General features: G+C 40.0%; 1 protein-coding gene across 3 annotated transcripts in view; it reads left to right on the forward strand.

Annotated features, from left to right (window-relative positions):
* sema5a (sema domain, seven thrombospondin repeats (type 1 and type 1-like), transmembrane domain (TM) and short cytoplasmic domain, (semaphorin) 5A) overlaps positions 1–23,810 on the forward strand; it is a gene marked incomplete at its 5' end in the record, with an annotated part of 116,376 nt that overhangs the window by 34,218 nt on the left and 58,348 nt on the right. For all 3 annotated transcript variants that reach the window (XM_034236539.1, XM_034236540.1, XM_034236538.1), the window contains 5 exon segments: positions 3,281–3,485; positions 8,672–8,879; positions 14,612–14,729; positions 17,993–18,174; positions 23,140–23,283. In XM_034236539.1, the coding sequence (XP_034092430.1) occupies positions 3,281–3,485; positions 8,672–8,879; positions 14,612–14,729; positions 17,993–18,174; positions 23,140–23,283 (857 nt within the window).

Raw genomic sequence — 23,810 nt, forward strand, 5'->3', positions numbered from 1 at the left:
TACCTGAAATGATACTGTAGGTTGCATTAGTTTGCAAATGAGTTTACCAGCTTACGTTACAGTACAACTAACGCCAGACCCATGCAGCAAAGCTTAAAAGTTAATGCCAGCTCGCCAACCGTAAATGATGTTATTTTACAATCCATAAAATATTTGCAATGTTTTAATAGTTACAGTCTATTGAAATATTGAGCCATTAATACTTGCACACTGCTGCATATAGTATGTTTTAGTTAGAGTCCAAGCCAAATGCTGCTGGAAAGTTTGATATATTTCAGATACAACAATCAAGAGCACTTTGTGCTTTTCTTGCAATGTTACGTATGATAATTTGGGGCCAACACTGATCAAATGTTACCTGAGATATTACCACGATGCTGACATTTGAAGTGACCTGAAAGCATTTTAAACAAAAGCCCATTTGGCAAAAAGCATGATGTAATACATATTTCTCTGAAGCACTTATCATCCTGGCGCAGGGTGCTGATGATGAGCGGGAGTGTTAGATGGGCCCTCAGCCAAATGGAGGTTCTGTCCCTCACCTTGACTGTTCTGAGGAAATCACCACATCTGTCTCTCTGTCCATTCACACATTTCATAAACCCTCGCTGGTCAGAGCATAGCTTTGTCTCCGTGTGACATAAATACAATCAGGCTCACACTTGGACACACACATGCACGCAATGCAAGGCCAAACCACGAAAGGAAACCTTAAACATATGTTATTATAAAACCCTCACCACACACACACCCGCTACATTTATCCCATAAGCAAGAGGCACATTTAAGGAGTGTTGCTTTCCCCTGTCCTTCAGGGCTTTAATTTCCCATCTCCTGATGTGGCGAGGGCGCTGATCCGTTGCCCATCTCAGGGAAGTCCACCATGATTCTCTTCTGTCAGCCCAGGGAAAGGCGAGGGATTGATCTGTTTAAAGTGTCCGTTTCTTCTGCAGCTAGTCAGCAGGAACTAATCTGCAGCCAAGGTCCAGTCTCAGCTTAGTGCGACGAGTCTGCGCTCGGTTAGCCCGGAGCAAAACAGTTCAAAACAAAAACAGTGCCAGTCGTTTGGGTTAGTGTAATTGTCGTGCACGGCTTATTTTAGTTTTCTCTGCTCTGTGTCTTGGAGACTGTTCTTTGTGGACGGGGCCTCGTTCACTGAGAAGGACACACATGATTAGCTGTAGTCATCCAGCTCTGCCTCAGCTGCTCTGGCTTTGTGGTGCACTTAGTCACATTCTACTTGTGGAAAATAGGCTCTGCATTCCCACGCTAAAAAGCATGACAAATGTCACAATTTGACATATTTCTCAGGCAATGCAATGCTTTTTAAAGGGTTTGAAGAAGTGAAGGATATATAAAACACACAAACCTTTCAGTACAAATTGTAACAGATTTTCCCTGGACCGCATGCTACAGACACAAGGGAATATTCCTTTCTGTTTTAGTATGCAGTGCTTCATCTTCATAATGCAGCCTTTCTCTGTAATCTTTGTAATGTTGGTCGGAAGCTCTTTCAGCTTGGAAAGCAATATTCAGATTTCCAAACACTCAATTACTATTTGTTTCACATATAAAAGAAATAACAACTAAATAAATTAACACTTTCTGTTGTTAAAAACCTCACCATCACAATAATACTCTTATTTCTCACCGTTAACTCCCACGTTGACACTGTTCTTTTTATTGCACTTCTTCTTATTAAATGAAATATCTAACATATTATATTACACATTATAAAAAGGTGCTTCCGCACGGACGCTGCTTCAGTAGAACAAACTCTACTGGGACTCAGAACGAGAACTTAGAGTCAACAAAACCTGATAAACCAAATGAATCTGTGTCGATGAAATCTACCTATTCACGTGAGATGTGTCTGTTCCTGCTGTAATCTCTTTCTTGTTCGAGCGATACGGCAGCATTTTCTGTAATAACATGAATAGCAATAATAAAGCTCTGAAGTTGAAAACATTTTTAAAGATATTAGATTGTAAAAATGAGCAATCGGAGGCTTTATTATTAGGGTACCAACAAAACTCACCAGCAATATATATGCATATGAGGAAGAATCTAATAAAAGAGATAACTACTTGCTCAGTTAAACACTCATTCAGTCTTCTTGACTGCAGTCTTAAAGTCGTGAGGATAGAAAACTATTACAATGATGCTGCAATCGACTTTATAGCCTCGTCCATTTAATCAGTCAATCCCTCTCTTTTCATATCTCTGGTGGCACAAACGTATTAACGTAGATTTTCTTCCCAAAGTGCTCTGAGCTTTTATTAATGCTTTCCTTCCTCTCTGTTTCCCCTTCACAGTGAGCAGAGGTGGGAAGTAGTGGAGTACAAATACTTCGTTACTGTACTTAAGTACATTTTTCTGGTGTCAGTACTTTACTCCATGACTTTCTACTTCTTACATGTTGAACTCAAATACCTGTACTTTCTACTTCTTACATGTTGAACTCAAATACCTGTACTTTCTACTTCTTACACTTTGAACTCAAATACCTGTACATTCTACTTCTTACATGTTGAACTCAAATACCTGTACTTTCTACTTCTTACATGTTGAACTCAAATACCTGTACTTTCTACTTCTTACATGTTGAACTCAAATACCTGTACTTTCTACTTCTTACATGTTGAACTCAAATACCTGTACTTTCTACTTCTTACATGTTGAACTCAAATACCTGTACTTTCTACTTCTCACATGTTGAACTCAAATACCTGTACTTTCTACTTCTTACATGTTGAACTCAAATACCTGTACTTTCTACTTCTCACATGTTGAACTCAAATACCTGTACTTTCTACTTCTTACATGTTGAACTCAAATACCTGTACTTTCTACTTCTTACATGTTGAACTCAAATACCTGTACTTTCTACTTCTCTCATTTTCCAAACAGCTGGTTCCTTTAGTCTGAATGTGTGTTTGATGCGTGATCATTATTCTTTAGAGTCATTGCGTGCCTATTGATTTGAACACGATCCGTGTATCCATCATTTCCTGGTCTTCTCTAAAGAAGAGGGACCAATGGAAACGTTGTCATGTTGCCGTTGTTCAGCATGGAAACATTCATTAGCTAACAATGACATTATTGTTCTATTAATATAAAGGGAGGTCAGGTACTCTTTAAAGCAGCTGCTAGTTATGGGTACTTTTTACTGAAGTACATTTCAAAGCCCTCTTTACTTTTACTTGAGTAAAGAAGTTTAGTCAGTACTTCTACTTTCACCAGAGTATTTTTAAACACAAGCATCTGTACTTCTCTGTAGTGCGGCACCATCGACTCCGGCTCCTACGTGAACCTGACGGAGAGGAACCTGCCGGACGCTCAGAAGTTCCTCCTGATGCACGAGGTGGTCCAACCCGTGGTTCCCGTGCCCTACTTCATGGAGGACAACGTGCGCTTCACTCATGTGGCGGTAGACGTGGTGCAGGGCAAGGACACGCTGCTCCACATCATATACCTGGCTACAGGTGGGTTTATAGTGTGTGTGCATGCATTGTGTTTGACTTAGACATTGAGACAGTATTTGTGTCTACATGCTGTACATATTTCTGTCTCTCTTTTGTATTAATTGCAATATTTTGTGTGTGATGGAAGTGCCAGCTGTGAATTTGTGACTTTTTATTAACCCTGAAAACACTTTCTAAGTTTGAGCAATGGCCTCCTAACTACCAAAGAAGTGTACATAGTTATAGACGTGTTGAAGCCTTAAACATTAGCATTTTGGTTGTGGCCATCTTAAAAATGACCATACTGTGGGGGAAACTTCTGTGCAGCAATGCAGTGGGAGTGACCGACTCAGGAAAGAGACACGGGAAGAGCAGGAGCTTTGATGTGAAACACTGATGGTTTATTTAGAGCTTCGGCCGGAGAATTCACATCACAAGTCAGAGCAGCCACGATCTGACTGCACGGGAGAGTTGCCACGTCAATTCTGGAGCGCCTCTCTCTCGTTAGCCCATTTAACTGGTTTCGCAGAGAGTAATCAACATATTTCAGAAGATAGCTTAAATAGTTGGGAACACTGAGTTACTTGCGTCTGACACTTATGGCCTCGAAGATTTCACACCTTGGAGTCCACAAACACAGAGAAGGAAGTGTCCAGTGTACCCACAACAATAAACCATCTGTGACCTAGGGTTGCCCGGTCACAGAATGGGAACAACAACATATGGCTGAAGCAGCCTATCTCCTTAAAGGAGATAACAGACGTCAGGGTTGGCCATGCACGTCATATCTAGGAGTCTAGGACAATTATTTCCCTAACACATACAGTATGTGGATAGAGTTTGGGAAGACTGAGACCCAGCTTGGCCAGGTACCGTTAGCAAAAAGTACACATACAGTAGTTCCTATATGAACATCATGCTGTTGACACAAGTGATAGATAATTTAATCATTCCAAAAATGGTAGCTAATGTAATAAATCAAGTGAGAATGATAGGGTCATTTTCTTATGGATTTATGCATACTTCTTTTTGCAGACGTAGGTTGTCCTTTGGGTCCCACATTATGTCCTATTTTGCTTATCTCACACATTTCTATATCAGTTTTTTTGTGCATTCACAGGTTTAATATTGAAGGTTGTTTGCCAGCTTTGCCTGCACAGTCAGCCAAATCTGCTCAAATCACAGCTACAGTCTTGGAGCAGCAGATTAGCATAGATTAGCATTTTAACTCTTAATAAATAATACCCGACATAGCTTTCTAAATTCAAGCTTTAATTTCTACTTTTTGTGTCGTGAATACTGATTGTTTTACACCAATAAGTGTTATCTGAAAGTTGTTTTCCTTAAGACCTTGAAAGTGCAGCCTTTGCACATAAAAAAGCAGACAGAAAGAAACCAATAGATGTGTTCTTCTGAGGAGGCTTCAAAGCTCTGTCTTCTGACCCCAGTTTGATCACTCCTTCCCTCCATATGTCCTCCACATGCACCGACAGAACACACATCACTCTCATGCCATCACTCGGCGAGAGATCGTAGACACCATGAAACAGCCAACAGGCGTGTGTCAAAAGGAAACACACCGGTAATTAATAACACACACACACACACACACACACAGTGTACCCTTCCATGTTATCACTTTCCAAGCTGCATGGCACCACCTGCTTATCAGGACACTGTTTGATCACATTGTGATGTTATACTTGGCTAAGAAACACTGTCAGACACCAGCGTATGGTGCGTGTCCGGTATTATGATAAAGCAGACAGTATGGATTATGAGAGGATGTTCTGAACAGAATTTAACTTCACCCCCGCTGGGAAAAATGTCAATATGATCGTCCCATTGTTAGTCAATGTTATTTTAGGCTATCACACACTCTCTCACACACACACAGCCTGTTCCAGTTCACCGGCTCCATGCTTGACATCTCCCTGGAAAACTCCCCTCTCATTGTTTGCACGGCGCTGTGATCAATGTAGCGTCGGAGCAGAGCTGCCCACACTGCAAGTTCCCCAGACACTAACCAGACGCTAATGAAAACATCTGAAATCCTGCCAAAGCTATTGGGTAGCGCATACTGTACCTAATCACATGCTATTATTAACGCTTAAACGCACCCTGCTGATTGGGGTCGCTGTGGAAAACCTGAAACCTCCAACTGGGGGTCCGAAAACGTCCAGGTGTAGAGTTATGTTATTCTCCCCTACCCTCATTAGTCATTTCAACTCTGCAGCGTTTTTCTCTTGAAGCTAACAACATTCAGTTAAATGCAAAATACTTTCCTGAAAGTTTCTTGGCCAAACAAAAGAGCCATTTTCTAGCTAATTCCACAGCGGAGAGTTAGAGGAGGAACGTGCCTCGAGAGTAAAAAGGAATTACTTACTCATTACCTATGACTCATTGAAAAAGTAATTACATTGCTTCAGTAATTATTCACCAAGAGTTTCTCGACACGTGGGATTAAAGAACAAGACATGTAAGATCCAGAACTAGAGCTCTCAGTGTGCAGACATGGCTTTTTACATATGTGAAAATAAGGCATATATCCCCCCTAGTGATTCGGATCCGCTCCAAAATGTAATGGCTTCTTCTTTTGCGTATGCTATTCCACTACTCCACGTTTTATGAATTTTGAGCTAGTGTTTTTTTCGTTATTCTGTAATCCTTAAGCATTTCTGGCTGCCTCACCGCACCTCTAGTTCCTACATGTTGGCACTTTTCTATTCACTGAAGCCACAAAAACATTATCAGTGATTATCTCTTTCATTCTTCAGATAAAAGTGAAGTAAAACTATAAAAATACACTTCGTAAAACTAAATTAAACGTAGTATTTTGAAGATAAACATTACAACTTATTTCACTTTAGGCAACTAGAGTATTTGTTTAGGTAGTTAGGGAGAACATATTGTGGTTTGGGTCAAAATAACAGCATTTTTAAAGTGCTAGTACAGTAGGTGTAGCAGGCCCCTTCTGACCCATAGAAGCTAATATGAAGCTAATAACCATTGATAAAGCCCATTTAAGAGACCAATAACATGAACCAGCTCTCCATGAAACAAGAAAGGAACCTTATTATCAGAGTTCTGAAGGTCACCTGATCTGGTAATTCTCATTACTGTAACAAGTGACTTAATAATGCCCAACACCGCTCGGGGCGATACTCAACTTTTACATGCCTTACTTTGAAACTTCGTATTAGTAATTCACCCTGCTTCCCTTTCCAACGCTGTGCACCCAATTACTGTTTCTTCACCCAGGGGACTGCATGTATAATAGATGGCGTTTGTTTTAGCCCTCCAAAAAGAAAAAGCCCCCAACTGCATCACACCTTACATAAGAATAAAGGTCAGGCGTGTTCACGATGACGTGGGTTTCAAAAAGTATAGTGGTGTATGGCCCACAAATGAAACGTGAGCTTGTCTTGTCTTGTACTTCTTAAATATATCTGTAAACATATATTACACAGTAGTGTGCATGTGTTAATAAGCCCACTTTCAGTCAATTCAAGTTGAAAATATGTTCTACCAAATCTAAGTTGATAAAAAAAAGCCCTATAACTTATTTACACAACCTTGAAATACACCCGTCCTATTTCCTCTTATGATAAGCAATCTGAGGCTTCTGTTTTAAGGAATGAGCTGCTAACAAAATAAATGAAACCCTCTGGAAAGCTGTCATGAAGGCTGCTGCATCATTTACTTACATTTGATTGATTTTGCTAACTTATAACTTAACTTATGAGTTAAAGGTGGAGTAGGTAATTTTGGAGAAACCAGCTCGAGTGCGCTAGAATTTAAAAATACACAGCCGGAGAAAATCTGCCACTTTCTCACAGAGCCCCTCCTCCAACACACACGAACGCGCACATGACCAATGAGGGCACGAGATCAGTTTGTGCCCCGATGGAAGGCTGACAGGCAGGTAGGCCATCCAGTTACTTTAGCCGGGCCGGCTCAGATGATTGGTGGTGCTTTTTACAGCGCCACGGCTTCCACTGATGAGGTTTTTTTAATGGATTTTTTGTCAAAGCACTTCAGATATTCATTGCTATCGGGATGTTAAGAGTATTCCATGGAATATAACAACAAGTGTATCTCGAGCCGGTTTCTCAAACGTACCTACTGTACCCCACCTTTAATATGCATCACCTCTAGTGAGCGGCCCAGCCCTTCGAATACTTTCTGTATTTGGCCCTCGGTGAAAAAAAGTTTAGACACCCCTGCAAGTCTGGAATATCCCCTTAAATATAAGTAGGCTAGAACATCATGTATTCAGCTGTCATACTGTACCTGTTCCCTGTCTGCAGCTCTGCATGTTGATGGCAAAAACCAAGCCTGGCACATCAGCCACCTCCAGTGTTTTTGACAGTCTTATATCACAGCTTCTTTGTTAGGGAGCGATTGTTGTGTGGTTTATCCTGAGTTCACATTAAAGTGTATATTTGGTTGTTTTCCCTGTATCAAACTCTGCTATTCTTACTACTTCTTTACTGCAGATGAAACACCTGCTTCTCTCTGACCGAATCCTCTCTTCCCCCCTCCCCCTCTCTTCCCCCTCTTTCTCTGGGAGCTAATGCATTTGATATGCTACACAAATATGACCAGGATCCGTTGAATTTTCTGAATATTGGGTTGCAGATTAACGTGTTCAAAAGGGGGGTTCGTTTAGCATGAAACCCTTGAAATAACTGAAGGATAAGTTAGAAAAGAAAGTAGAAAGAAAGGGAGATCAAAGAAAACTATTACTGCTAAAAAGTGAGCAATGATTGAGAGTCAGAGCTAAACATTTCAGATGTGTGTATCTCACACTGCGCTGTGACTTTAATTCACCTTTGTTACAGTATCTTTGCTTTTAATGAGTGTTGTTGAAGTTGAGTGAATGTTTTATGTTTCTTAAGAGATAAGATAAGAAGTACTTTATTGATCCCAATTTGGGAAATGTTTGTGTTGCAGCAGGATAAAATACATGGCATTGTACAATAACAATTAAAAGACAACAAATAAACAAGAAAGTAGAAAATATATGTTGAATTTACAAATGAACAATAACAAGATATACAGTAAAGCAAGGTATTATATATACATAGGTATGTGACGGATGGAATATTGAACTGAATATATTAATGCATTTTTGTAAAGCACTTTGAATTGCCTTGTGTTGAAAGGTGCTATATAAATAAACGTGCCTTGCCTTTCTCCTCCAGATTACGGCACTATCAGGAAAGTGCTCTCTCCTCTCAATCAGTCCACCGGGAGCTGCCTATTGGAGGAGATTGAGCTGTTCCCTCCCAGGAAGAGACAGCCGATCCGCAGCCTGCTGATCCTGCACAGCCGCAGCGAGCTGTACGTGGGGGTCAGAGACCAGGTCATCAAGATCCCTCTCAAGAGATGCAGCTACCACAAGAGCAGAGAGTGAGTATATGAGCCTATTATGCAAAATCCACTTCTCCATGTCTCTTCTACATCAACATGTGTCCCCTCTTCTTCATGTCTCTTCTACATCAACATGTGTCCCCTCTTCTTCATGTCTCTTCTACATCAACATGTGTCCCCTCTTCTTCATGTCTCTTCTACATCAACATGTGTCCCCTCTTCTTCATGTCTCTTCTACATCAACATGTGTCCCCTCTTCTTCATGTCTCTTCTACATCAACATGTGTCCCCTCTTCTTCATGTCTCTTCTACATCAACATGTGTCCCCTCTTCTTCATGTCTCTTCTACATCAACATGTGTCCCCTCTTTTTCATGTCTCTTCTAAATCAACATGTGTCCCCTCTTCTTCATGTCTCTTCTACATCAACATGTGTCCCCTCTTCTCCATGTCTCTTCTACATCAACATGTGTCCCCTCTTCTTCATGTCTCTTCTACATCAGCATGTGTCTCCTCTTCTTCATGTCTCTTCTACATCAACATGTGTCCCCTCTTCTTCATGTCTCTTCTACATCAACATGTGTCCCCTCTTCTTCATGTCTCTTCTACATCAACATGTGTCCCCTCTTCTTCATGTCTCTTCTACATCAACATGTGTCCCCTCTTCTCCATGTCTCTTCTACATCAACATGTGTCCCCTCTTCTTCATGTCTCTTCTACATCAACATGTGTCCCCTCTTCTTCATGTCTCTTCTACATCAACATGTGTCCCCTCTTCTTCATGTCTCTTCTACATCAACATGTGTCCCCTCTTCTTCATGTCTTCTACATCAACATGTGTCCCCTCTTCTTCATGTCTCTTCTACATCAACATGTGTCCCCTCTTCTCCATGTCTCTTCTACATCAACATGTGTCCCCTCTTCTTCATGTCTCTTCTACATCAACATGTGTCCCCTCTTCTCCATGTCTCTTCTACATCAACATGTGTCCCCTCTTCTTCATGTCTCTTCTACATCAACACGTGCCCCCTCTTCTTCATGTCTCTTCTACATCAACATGTGTCCCCTCTTCTTCATGTCTCTTCTACATGTGTCCCTCTTCTTCATGTCTCTTCTACATCAACATGTGTCTCCTCTTTTTCATGTCTCTTCTAAATCAACATGTGTCCCCTCTTCTTCATGTCTTCTTCTACATCAACATGTGTCCCTCTTCTTCATGTCTCTTCTTCTACATCAACATGTGTCCCCCTCTTCTCCATGTCTCTTCTACATCAGCATGTGTTCTCCTCTTCTTCATGTCTCTTCTACATCAACATGTGTCCCCTCTTCTTCATGTCTCTTCTACATCAAACATGTGTCCCCCTCTTCTCCATGTCTCTTCTACATCAACATGTGTCCCCTCTTCTTCATGTCTCTTCTACATCAACATGTGTCCCCTCTCCTTCATGTCTCTTCTACAATCAACATGTGTCCCCTCTTCTTCATGTCTCTTCTACATCAACATGTGTCCCCTCTTCTTCATGTCTCTTCTACATCAACATGTGTCCCCTCTTCTTCATGTCTCTTCTACATCAACATGTGTCCCCTCTTCTCCATGTCTCTTCTGCATCAACATGTGTCCCCTCTTCTTCTTCATGTCTCTTCTACATCAACATGTGTCCCCTCTTCTTCATGTCTCTTCTACATCAACATGTGTCCCCTCTTCTTCTTCATGTCTCTTCTACATCAACATGTGTCCCCTCTTCTTCATGTCTCTTCTACATCAACATGTGTCCCCTCTTCTTCATGTCTCTTCTACATCAACATGAGTCCCCTCTTCTCCATGTCTCTTCTACATCAACATGTGTCCCCTCTTCTTCATGTCTCTTCTACATCAACATGTGTCCCCTCTTCTTCATGTCTCTTCTACATCAACATGTGTCCCCTCTTCTTCATGTCTCTTCTACATCAACATGTGTCCCCTCTTCTTCATGTCTCTTCTACATCAACATGTGTCCCCTCTTCTTCATGTCTCTTCTACATCAACATGTGTCCCCTCTTCTTCATGTCTCTTCTACATCAACATGTGTCCCCTCTTCTTCATGTCTCTTCTACATCAACATGTGTCCCCTCTTCTTCATGTCTCTTCTACATCAACATGTGCCCCCTCTTCTTCATGTCTCTTCTACATCAACATGTGTCCCCTCTGTGGAAAGAGACTCTGAAAGTTTCAGGAACAAAGTTTCTCTCTTTTTTTGATCCATTTCTATAAAAACCTGTCTGAAAATGAGCTGATCAGATTTTGGCCACTTTATGATGTCATAACGATGTTTTGTCTTGTGTAACCATTAGCCAATCAGCACCAAGGTAACCCCCCCCCCCCCATATCACCTGAATCTCCTCCTAGAGCACCATTGAGTTCTTTGTAACCAAATGTTTCTCAGAGGGGCGTGGGGAGGGGCTCCTTATTTTCATCTAAAGTAACAGACAGAGAATCAGCACTTTGGAAACAGGGCTGAAACAGAGGGGATTATGGGTAATGCTGCAATGATCTGTTTGGTGTTTCAGCCAATCAGAGACAGGTTCTGTATATATCTGAGACCTGTAATATATTGATGACTAACAGTATAATAGGGGACCTTTAATCTCAATGGAAACTGTCAGAAAATATGCACACAGAAAAACTTTCAAAGCTCCGTCTCTCCAGAAGATGCTGTTTATCTGAGAGAACCAGGCCTGTGTGTCGCTCAGATTTTAAACCCTGTAAATCAGCTTTTGTCTGAGCCACTCAAACTGCCCTCTGTCCGTCTGTCGGTACATTATCTTCCTCACACACACACACACAGTTCTGCTGCAGCTGTGTGTGTGTGGTCTAGCATTACTATACTTGTGGGGACCTAAATCTGTTTACACAGTCACGTGTGGGGACTGGCCTCCCTTATGGGGACAAATTGGAGGTCCCCATGAGGGGAATCATTAATTTTAGGGTGAAGACTTGGTTAGGTTTAGGATTAGGGTAAGGGTAAGGTTAAGGGTAAGGGTTAGGGTTAGGCAAGTGTTGGTTATGGTTAAGGTTAGGATAAGTCTCCAGGAAATGCATGTAAGTCAATGTAATGTCCCCTGAAGTGATGTATACATGGTATGTGTGTGTGTGTGTGCGTGTGCATGTGTGTGTGAGGCAGATATATTGTGTTTCTGTCGGTCTTGAAGACACCACGTCAAGGCATAAATATTATATAAAAAAGCCCGAGACAGAGGCCCGGGTGTGAAGTCTCACCACAAGATACGGATCACATCCGTCATCACACAGAGAGGACTCACACCTGCATTCCTTATCTCTCACACAAGGAGCTGTTATTGGCACTGACGAGTTAAGGCTTCATATTAAACCTGTGGCTCTGTGATATATGCTGCAGCCTGGGCACTTAATCACTAGATTCCCTTTTTAAAGAGAGTGCAAGAGAGTCAGATGAACTAAAAAGATAAAAGAAAGAAAAAACCAGTCATGCGTTACGTGCCGGGTCAGAGACTTCACTTTCTAGAAGGGTCATCATTTAACCCTTTAGATGCTAGTTTCCATTCTTCATGTCATATCAGGACAATAATTAATATCCTAGTGACTTCATGTCATGCCACAGTCTTGCAAGGGTTTGGTACTAGCTGCACAGACATTTTTTATTTATTTTTTGGATGTCTTTCGCACATATTTCCAGATGAGAATGGGTGATATTTGGGAAAAGGGACTCAGGGGTGGCTTAGGCCTCCAGTACATTGCATTTAGTGTCAACAAAGAGTAAAATAATGCTAGTATTCTGTGCTGCAGTGCAAACTTGGCAACTTGCATTATTTGCATCTCTTAAGGCAGGGGGGTCAAACTCAAACACACAGTGGACCAAAATAAAACAAATGGGTACTAGTGGAGGTCCGGACTGGTTCAATGTTTATTGCAGAACTTATTGAAATGAACTTATTGCACATATTAAACCTGGAACTAACAAAGCTTCAATTATTGCCTATAAAAACAACATTAAACATTAAATAATCAGCTGCATTCATTTCTTATGGCTCTATCATTTCTTATGAGTACATTTTCCCACAGGCCAACAACAGCTTCAACAAAACTATTCCCCTCAAAGAGAAAACCAAACATGCCCTGTTGTCCTGAGAGAGAAAAGGCAGAAGGAAACATCCATTGAGCTCAGTGTGCTGCTCTGTGATGCTAGCTCAGATACTGGGCATCTCATCTTGGGTGCAAGGTCATCAATGTTTGGGCTCAGGCTCTGAGCGGAGGAGACCCTCAGGATGGAGTGAAGGTGTGAGAGCAATATACCGGAGGGCCAGATCTAAGAGGAATTAGAAATTATCCTGCGGGCCGAAATGAAATCCACCAAGGGCCTGATTTGGCCCCCGGGCCTTGAGTTTGACACATGTGTCTTAAGGTATCAATTGTTCACCCCCCTAATTATCATGACACACAGGATTTGATTTGTGATTTTGGACATTTGGTAAGACAGTAATTCCCTACTGTCCTTACTGTAGTTTTCCAAGTAGGGTCTTGATTACATGCTTAATCCTACATTTTGAAGTGCCTTTTGCAACCATGTTTAAGGTGACGAGATGTGATCAGATGCTGTGAATCTTTGTATGCAAGAAAGTCATGCATCACGTTGTAAATCTGCATCAATAAAGTACAAAAACAGCTATAATGCATTTTAGCTACAGACACAACAGTCCAACACACACAGTGATCCACAGTATCTGCCACTGCATCATTTCTGAGAAGCAAACTTCAATTGGTCCTTTAACTTCTTTCAATTGTGCAGAACTAGCATTTCTTGTAACAGTGTTTTATCAATATACATATTTAATTTTAATTTCCTTTTGTTCTTTCCTCTGACCCTCTTTGTTTTGTCCAGTGGGAATAATGATGGAGAGTAGAGGCAGGGGGTTGTGGGGGATTTACATTTCGAATATACCGCACGCAACAACATAGGAAGATTACTTAGTAAACCACACCCTCAAAATAAAGGAATACCACCATGACAATACAGTGAGCTTTACTGGGTTCATTTCTTTGAGGTTTGAAACACTAGAAGGCTACCTCTCTGTTTGGCAGAGTGTCTCACTGACGGGTGGTATGCAGTCCTCTTGGCCCTGAAGCCCCCCTGTAAGACATGTCATCTTGTTCTTCCCTTTTCATTTTCTACTGCTGTCGTCACCCTGAATATCCTTCAATAAAGTCCAAAAACTCTTTGTTAGCCGCCCAGACGCTACGTCAGCCACCTTGTGTGTGCCTCACAGTGGTTCTGCATTTTCACATGCATGGGTGCATATGATCTTCTGTCCTTGCCTCATTGTTATGAAACCCACGGACAACTTTGGTTACATTTCACCAGGGGCACGTCAGGCTCTACTGATGCTCGTGGCTCAGAGATATGTCATTGTGCTGTCACCACAGACTCCTATTTGCATGAACAAAGTAACATGAGGCTTTTTATTGCACTCAATAAACCACCTGAAGCAGATACGGCAAAGACACATTTTCTCAGAAAATATCTGTTGCGCTGATAAGCTCCTCTCTGTCACTTGAGGAGCTCCTGACTTTAATTTGTTTTGCTCTCGCCTCTCGTTCTACACCTGCTCTCCTTTTTCATGTTTTTTATCATTTCTTCCAGCCTTTTCCTTCTTTGTGTCGACCCGGTGTTAGATTTAATGTCCTGTCTCGATGCGAGCTATCTGTATTCACATGTGAGCGGTTAATAAAAGCCCATTAAACGTTACTGTTCCTTGCAGAGCGTGTATCGGGGCCAGGGACCCGTACTGCGGCTGGGACCTTTTATTGAAGAAGTGCACCACGCTGGAGGAGAGTGTCCGGATGAGCCAATGGGAGCAGAGCATCTCAAAATGTCCTGTGAGTATCCCTCTGTACAAACCTCGCTGTACCTCGTACTGCCTTTGCTTTCTTTACTTTGAAACCTTCATAAAAAGCACCAGCTCTAGACTGAACTTAACTTTAAATAATTGGTTTGTAAAGGGAGTATTCAATCTTTCACCTCTGACTGCTCCCTCATTAGCAAAACGGCTCGTCCATTTATTTCAACGGACCACATTTCTGAGCAGTGTTCGGGGTGATTTAAGCATTTCACAGACATAATGTTCAGTTCTGTTGCCCTCCATGCCCTTTTATGTGGCTTCATGTTCAGAGGGATATTTGGCAGTCAGGCCACCGAGCTCCAGTGGCATCTGTCATCATCACTGTGGCAGAAACCTGGCTAACATCCTCACATGATTCCTGAAATACTGTAGGCTGCAACAGACATACATGCAGGCATTGTGCATTCACAGACACACTCATCATTGTTTTCCAGGTTACTATTGAATGCAATTGAACATCTTAATTGCGCAGGAGGCTAAAACCCCTTTCTGAGAATATTTATATTGAATACAGTCATAATAAATTCTGGAATTATGCTTATTCTGTCTCTTCTTATATATTTAATTTGACATGACATTGAAAACGTTAAATGTTTATATAGATATGGATTTTATCTATTATTGTATATGGAGCATTATATGTGATAGGAGGTGATAGGATGCGGATGTCTTCATCTTTAAGCTACCTGACCTTAAACTACTACTTTAAATGCATGATTTAAATAAACATAATTATTATTAGACATACTTTATTGTCATTTCAACAACAGAGTGTACTATTAAAACAAACGTTGTACTGGCTTACAGGAAAATATAAAAACTTGCTAAAATTGTACATATAGATAAATAATAGTGACGTGGTGCGTTTAAAATATAAAGACTTACTATACATATAAATAAAATAGACATACTATAAAGAAAACATGTCCCTAATATCCATATTTCCAACAGCTTGATAGCCATCATTCACTTTCCTTTAAAATGTTATTTCTTTGCACACATCGGACTGCAAACTTTTAGTTTTTATAGAAATCAATGCTTTTATTAATAAGCAATAGATGCTGGAACGTGGATTTCATTATGTTTGAACGTAACGCACTTTAACAATGTTTGCCCGTCTCTGCTAAGCTAACTTTCTCTAAATGAATACTTTAAATCCAGGATTTAATTAAAGATACTTTCCAGCCGCATTGTAGCCACCCATTTCTTAGTTTTAAAGTATGGTCACACACCACTGCCCACAGCAGTAATGCAATATGTATTTACTCACTTAACCTACCCAGATCCATTTAGCGCGAGCATGAATTAACTTTGGCAGTAATCACTTTGTATTCTGACGGAGATAAATGGCTTTACAATGAGGCTCGTGACCAAAATGAGAAAAGTGTCTGCTTGCAACAACTCGCTGCCAAGATGTGAAAACTGAAAAACAACACGTCGTCTTTTATCACAGTTAGTGTCTCACTCCCTATGAGTCCATTAACAGTTTCAAAAAAGGCTCATCCGGCTGCATTCCTCCTGCAAAGTGGAAGCATTGGAGCTGGAGGCCAGTCAGGTTTCACACTGAGGAGCGTCGTGTAGGGGATGAGCTTCTCAACGCCATCTGGCTCACACGTCTATATGGAAACAAATGAGTTGTTTTAGGGACGTTTCCTCAACTAAAATAGACATTTCCACTGTACCCCCTTTGAAACATTTCTCAGCCAAGTTCCCCCTGACCGATCCCGAACATTTTTGATCGAAAAAGCCTATATAAATAATTACAATATAGTGATGTTCCCTCAGTGTGTGATGTATTAACTCCTTCGTGGTATGCATTACAACAAACTAAGGATATTGTCATCTTCATGCATGAAAAAAATAACATAACACTTTTATAAAACAGGAGTTTTTCAATTTAAGTAATATGTTATTGTGAACAACTATAAAATACAATACACACATTTGACATGTTTATATGAGGACCCCCTTGGTGGTTCTAGGAACGTTTTATATAAAATTGTGTTTTCTATTTAAGTTATTTGACTAAGATTATTTTTTTAATTAACCTTTTCTTTTAATATAAATCTCACGTACCCCCTGCAGTACCCCAACGTACCCACAGGGGTCCGCGTACCCCCATTTGAGAATCACTGGTGTAGGGGATGAGCTTCTCAACGCCATCTGGCTCACACGTCTATATGGAAACAAGCAGAAATGAGTTGTTTTAGGGAAGTTTCCTCAACTAAAATAGACATTTCCACTCAATTATCTTTTTGTACTTTGCTTTAAAAGTCATTTCAATCAGCCCCCACTCTAAAAACATGATTTTACAGTATATAAAAATATAAAAAAAGAGACAGCTTTAGCAATTTCAGCCGGCTCCAAAGTGTTTTTATCGTCTTCTAGAATGACTTTATTATTCTGCTTCTGTTGCGTTTTCATTTTGGTTTCCAGATTTGAATGAAAGAAATGACACATGCTCTTCAGAAAGCGTGCATCTCATATTTATGATCCATTGTATTTATAGTCTGAGCTGTAATTGATTGCCCTACGATGTTGTTTTTCTCTTCCTAGTTGCTTTCTAGGCAGCCCACTGATGCAAAAGCTGTCTGTCTATGCCAAGCGTCCTCCATTTAGACACACAGCGGAGTACAATTACCAAAAAGCGCAAACGGGCCCGGCGCTTTGTCTGCTTCTGCCAGAGCAGCTGATGATCTCTCTTTTCTCCGCGTGTGAAAGTGTTTTCTGCCGTTTTAAATCACCCTGAAATGCAGCAGTGACACGCCTCATATCATCTGAATCTCACGCCGGCGTGTTTTTGTGTTTAGCTCGCTCGCGCAGGACATCTCTCCTGTAATTCATGGCTCCTGTAATATCTGAGCCTTCCCGTTTCATTCTGTTTTTCCTCAGATATCTATTTACACCGCCACTTTTATTTCCTCATATTTTGAATGTGTCCGTTCACAGCCTTCATTTGCCTTTGTGAATCTCTATTTCTGAGTCTCATCATGTCCTCACACAATTTTCATATATCTTCCAGCTTCCACCTTTTTGCTTTTCGCATAACTGCTCAATTCAGGATGTGCTGTGGAAGATGTAATGCTGTTATTTTTGCATCAGGGAAATGTATTTCTGTTTGTAGCCGTGGGCTCCCAGAGCGATGCATTCCTGAGAGCATCGGTCTAATGCAATAAGCAGTTTCTCAGAAAACCCATTACTCTCAAATGTTTTATTTCTGGCCCTTCTCGTTGCTAACAGGTCCGTAATGTGACGGTTGATGGAGGCTTTGGCGCCTGGTCAGGATGGTCCATGTGTAGTCATAACGATGGAGGAAGCGCGGGGTCCTGTTTGTGTCGAACCAGAGGCTGTAATAACCCGGCCCCTCAGTGTGGGGGTCAGCACTGCTTTGGCATCAGCGTGGAGGTCGCCAACTGCTCCAGGTACGACTTGTTGAGCTATGGAGGAATTATTGAACTGGTTTTAAAGGAACAGGCCCTAGACTCAACGTTTCAGGGGCCAATCTGGCCAAGATGTCACTCTAAAAGACTCGTACCGACCAGAAAGAGACTGAAAATGACATTAAAACACTTTAAATGTCTACAAAGAGACACGTTACAACCAGGAAGATATTTAAAATGACCAACATGAGACATCAAGAGACGTAGAATGATTATAATGACTATGACAAATTTAAAACCACTAAAAAAAGATTTAAAATATCCACAAAGAGATAGGAAATACCAAAAATGACACGAAATGACCACAAATTAACAAAAAAATGACAGACATAAATAATGATTAATACAATATTATAAACAATTAACGTTTATTTATTTATGTTAATCTGCAAAGTGTTAATTTTGTTCCATCTCTCTCCTGTGTCATGTACCTCGCATCAATTATTGAACTCATTTCCTGCTCCCTCACACCGACTCTGGAGAAGTTTGATGTATATTCAGTGTCAGTTATTTGGGGGTAAGAGGTGTTGATTGGATGCTGTTTTAACACTTCGTTATTGGACCTGAGAAGCTGCTCTGAATCTACCATGAACTTAAACAAAAGAACCAACATGTGAGTGGAGGATGAGGAGAAGCAAATCAGATTTATCGGCATTATTTATTTACTGATCAAGTGTCTTTTTTTATCAATATAGTCTGAGAGTAGTGACAGTGGCTTTTCCAATTAGACTCTTACAAATATTTCATTTAAATAGCAGGAAAAAAGGGATTTCACTCAAATTTAAACAAAGAAAACGCAGCTAATTGTTACATGAAAACGTTTCAAAGAAATGCTTTTCTTTACTCATCTTTTAAACCAATAATTGCCTTCTTTGAGGTCAAAACACGCGTTTATTAATCCCTTAAAATCCCTAAAGTTGGCATAACATACTGCCTCATTTGCATATTCAAACATAAAGTGGCAGAACACTTGTAAGGCAACAAATATTGAGTTTAATGCCAGTGATGAACATGGGAGCTTTCACTGTGATATCTATTAGTTTAATATTGTACCCTTTTTACCCAGAGGTGGGAAGTAGTGGAGTACAAGTACTTTGTTACTGTACTTAAGTACATTTTCCTGGTATCAGTACTTTACTCCACTACTTATTTTTCTGACGACTTTTTACTTTGACTTCTTACATTTCTAACAAATACCTGTACTTTCTACTTCTTACATGTTGAACACAAATACCTGTACTTTCTACTTCTTACATGTTGAACACAAATACCTGTACTTTCTACTTCTTACATGTTGAACACAAATACCTGTACTTTCTACTTCATACATGTTGAACACAAATACCTGTACTTTCTACTTCTTACATGTTGAACACAAATACCTGTACTTTCTACTTCTTACATGTTGAACTCAAATACCTGAACTTTCTACTTCTTACATGTTGAAATCAAATACCTGTACTTTCTACTTCTTACATGTTGAACTCAAATACCTGTACTTTCTACTTCTCACATGTTGAACTCAAATACCTGTACTTTCTACTTCTTACATGTTGAACACAAATACCTGTACTTTCTACTTCTTACATGTTGAACACAAATACCTGTACTTTCTACTTCTTACATGTTGAACTCAAATACCTGTACTTTCTACTTCTTACATGTTGAACTCAAATACCTGTACTTTCTACTTCTTACATGTTGAACTCAAATACCTGTACTTTCTACTTCTTACATGTTGAACTCAAATACCTGTACTTTCTACTTCTTACATGTTGAACACAAATACCTGTACTTTCTACTTCTTACATGTTGAAATCAAATACCTGTACTTTCTACTTCTTACATGTTGAACTCAAATACCTGAACTTTCTACTTCTTACATGTTGAAATCAAATACCTGTACTTTCTACTTCTTACATGTTAAACTCAAATACCTGTACTTTCTACTTCTTACATGTTGAACACCAATACCTGTACTTTCTACTTCTTACATGTTGAACTCAAATACCTGTACTTTCTACTTCTTACATGTTGAACACAAATACCTGTACTTTCTACTTCTTACATGTTGAACTCAAATACCTGTACTTTCTACTTCTTACATGTTGAACACCAATACCTGTACTTTCTACTTCTTACATGTTGAACACAAATACCTGTACTTTCTACTTCTTACATGTTGAACTCAAATACCTGTACTTTCTACTTCTTACATGTTGAACTCAAATACCTGTACTTTCTACTTCTTACATGTTGAACACAAATACCTGTACTTTCTACTTCTTACATGTTGAAATCAAATACCTGTACTTTCTACTTCTTACATGTTGAACTCAAATACCTGTACTTTCTACTTCTTACATGTTGAACACCAATACCTGTACTTTCTACTTCTTACATGTTGAACTCAAATACCTGTACTTTCTACTTCTTACATGTTGAACTCAAATACCTGTACTTTCTACTTCTTACATGTTGAACACAAATACCTGTACTTTTTACTTCTTACATGTTGAACACAAATACCTGTACTTTCTACTTCATACCAGGGTTTCCGTTAGCCGGTAATTACCGGTTTTTAGCTGGTAAAATTTATTAAAAACCGGTAAATTCAAAACCTGCCGGTCAAAATGTCTGGTAATAATTAGGGAGGCTCCGATCGATCGGCCACCGGTCATTATCGGCCGATATTCACTCTTAATAGTTTGATCGGTGCTCTATATAAAGAACGATCAGGAGAGCTGGATCTGATCGATATGGACATAAACGCGAGTGAAGTATAACCAGACACGCGAGAGAGATCAGATCAGCTGCTGAGTCTGACCGAGACACGCAGCTCTGCATAATCACCTGAAGCCCCGCCCACTGTTTAGCGAGCTGCAGGAGCTGCATGAGAAACTGACGGGCTGTCAGGAGAGAGAGGGAGGGAGAGGGGAAAAGAGATGATCCGTTTCTCCCGTGTTATTATTCAAAGTTAATGTAAACTTTTGAATAATGTACGTTATCTAGGCTACTACAAGTAGTTTGTTTGAATGTAATAATTATGTTGTTTGTTGTTGGTGGAATCATTTATTGAAAAATGGATCTGAATTGTTCGATCTGTTACGATTATAGACTGAAGCAATATAAAAATGAGCCCCGTGAACTGAGTTTTAAACTGAAGCATATCTGCTCATAGTCCGGTAATTACCTGCTAATGGAAACTCTGCAACACAACTCTTACTATTATTATTGAAATATGACCGGTAAGTTTCAAATTTGTCCGGTAAAATAAATTCTGCCCGGACATTTGACCGGCGAGAAAAAATCCTAGCGGAAACCCTGCTTCATACATGTTGAACACAAATACCTGTACTTTCTACTTCTTACATGTTGAACACAAATACCTGTACTTTCTACTTCTTACATGTTGAACACAAATACCTGAACTTTCCACTTCTTACATGTTGAACTCAAATACCTGTACTTTCTACTTCTTACATGTTGAACTCAAATACCTGTACTTTCTACTTCTTACATGTTGAACTCAAATACCTGTACTTTCTACTTCTTACATGTTGAACACAAATACCTGTACTTTCTACTTCTTACATGTTGAACTCAAATACCTGTACTTTCTACTTCTTACATTTTGAACACAAATACCTGTACTTTCTACTTCTCACATGTTGAACACAAATACCTGTACTTTCTACTTCTCACATGTTGAACTCAAATACCTGTACTTTCTACTTCTTACATGTTGAACCCAAATACCTGTACTTTCTACTTCTTACATGTTGAACTCAAATACCTGTACTTTCTACTTCTTACATTTTGAACACAAATACCTGTACTTTCTACTTCTCACATGTTGAACACAAATACCTGTACTTTCTACTTCTTACATGTTGAACTCAAATACCTGTACTTTCTACTTCTTACATGTTGAACCCAAATACCTGTACTTTCTACTTCTTACATGTTGAACTCAAATACCTGTACTTTCTACTTCTTACATGTTGAACCCAAATACCTGTACTTTCTACTTCTTACATGTTGAACCCAAATACCTGTACTTTCTACTTCTTACATGTTGAACACAAATACCTGTACTTTCTACTTCTCACATGTTGAACTCAAATACCTGTACTTTCTACTTCTCACATGTTGAACTCAAATACCTGTACTTTCTACTTCTTACATGTTGAACCCAAATACCTGTACTTTCTACTTCTTACATGTTGAACACAAATACCTGTACTTTCTACTTCTTACATGTTGAACTCAAATACCTGTACTTTCTACTTCTCACATGTTGAACTCAAATACCTGTACTTTCTACTTCTCACATGTTGAACTCAAATACCTGTACTTTCTACTTCTTACATGTTGAACCCAAATACCTGTACTTTCTACTTCTTACATGTTGAACTCAAATACCTGTACTTTCTACTTCTCACATGTTGAACTCAAATACTTGTACTTTCTACTTCTCTCATTCTCCAAACAGCTGGTTCCTTTAGTCTGAATGTGTGTTTGATGCGTGATCATTATTCTTTAGAGTCATTGCGTGCCTATTGATTTGAACACGATCCGTGTATCCATCATTTCCTGGTCTTCTCTAAAGAAGAGGGACCAATGGAAACGTTGTCATGTTGCCGTTGTTCAGCATGGAAACATTCATTAGCTAACAATGACATTATTGTTCTATTAATATAAAGGGAGGTCAGGTACTCTTTAAAACAGCTGCTAGTTATGGGTACTTTTTACTGAAGTACATTTCAAAGCCTCTTTACTTTTACTTGAGTAAAGAAGTTTAGTCAATACTTCTACTTTTACCAGAGTATTTTAAACACGAGTATCTGTACTTCTACTTGAATAAAGGATGTGTGTACTTTTGCCATCTCTGTATTTACCTCTAATGTCTCGTTAATATCTATAAATTGCTCTGCGTCTCCATAGAAACGGGGCGTGGACCCCCTGGACTTCCTGGTCTCCGTGCAGCACCACCTGTGGGATCGGTTTCCAGGTCCGCCAGCGATCCTGCAGCAACCCCACCCCCCGCCACGGAGGACGAGTGTGTGTGGGCCAGAACCGCGAAGAGAGGTATTTCACACACACACACACACACACACACACACACACACACACACACACACACACACACATACACACTGTTGGGAAAATACTGAATGTCCTCCTCCAACATGAGAGTACTGTAACTTGATAACAAAGGTATCAACTGTAGCTGTGTTCATGACAGGATGTGTGATTACCTAGAAGAGCATCAGGACTGTTTGAGGCATATGATAGCTCTGTGATGAACATGATGATTCAGCCTCTATGGAGAGAGACATCAAGCATGCTCATTTCTGACGTGGAGCTAATCTGAAGTAAACATTGAATACTGCTTTCTATTCCTCCATCTTGTGACTGTGTAACTCCCTCTCTTGGATATCAGCATGTGAAGGACACTGCTCAGGAACTAGTTGATGCTCTGTATGTGATGACTCCTTCCATTCTGGAGAGGATCACAGACACATGGATCCTGAGATTGAAGCTCAAGTGACACACACATATTAACACACACACATACATTAACACACACACACACACATGGCTTGACCGAAGCA

The sequence above is a fragment of the Gymnodraco acuticeps genome, unplaced genomic scaffold (genome assembly GCF_902827175.1).
Source record: "Gymnodraco acuticeps unplaced genomic scaffold, fGymAcu1.1, whole genome shotgun sequence".
Lineage (NCBI taxonomy): Eukaryota > Metazoa > Chordata > Actinopteri > Perciformes > Bathydraconidae > Gymnodraco > Gymnodraco acuticeps.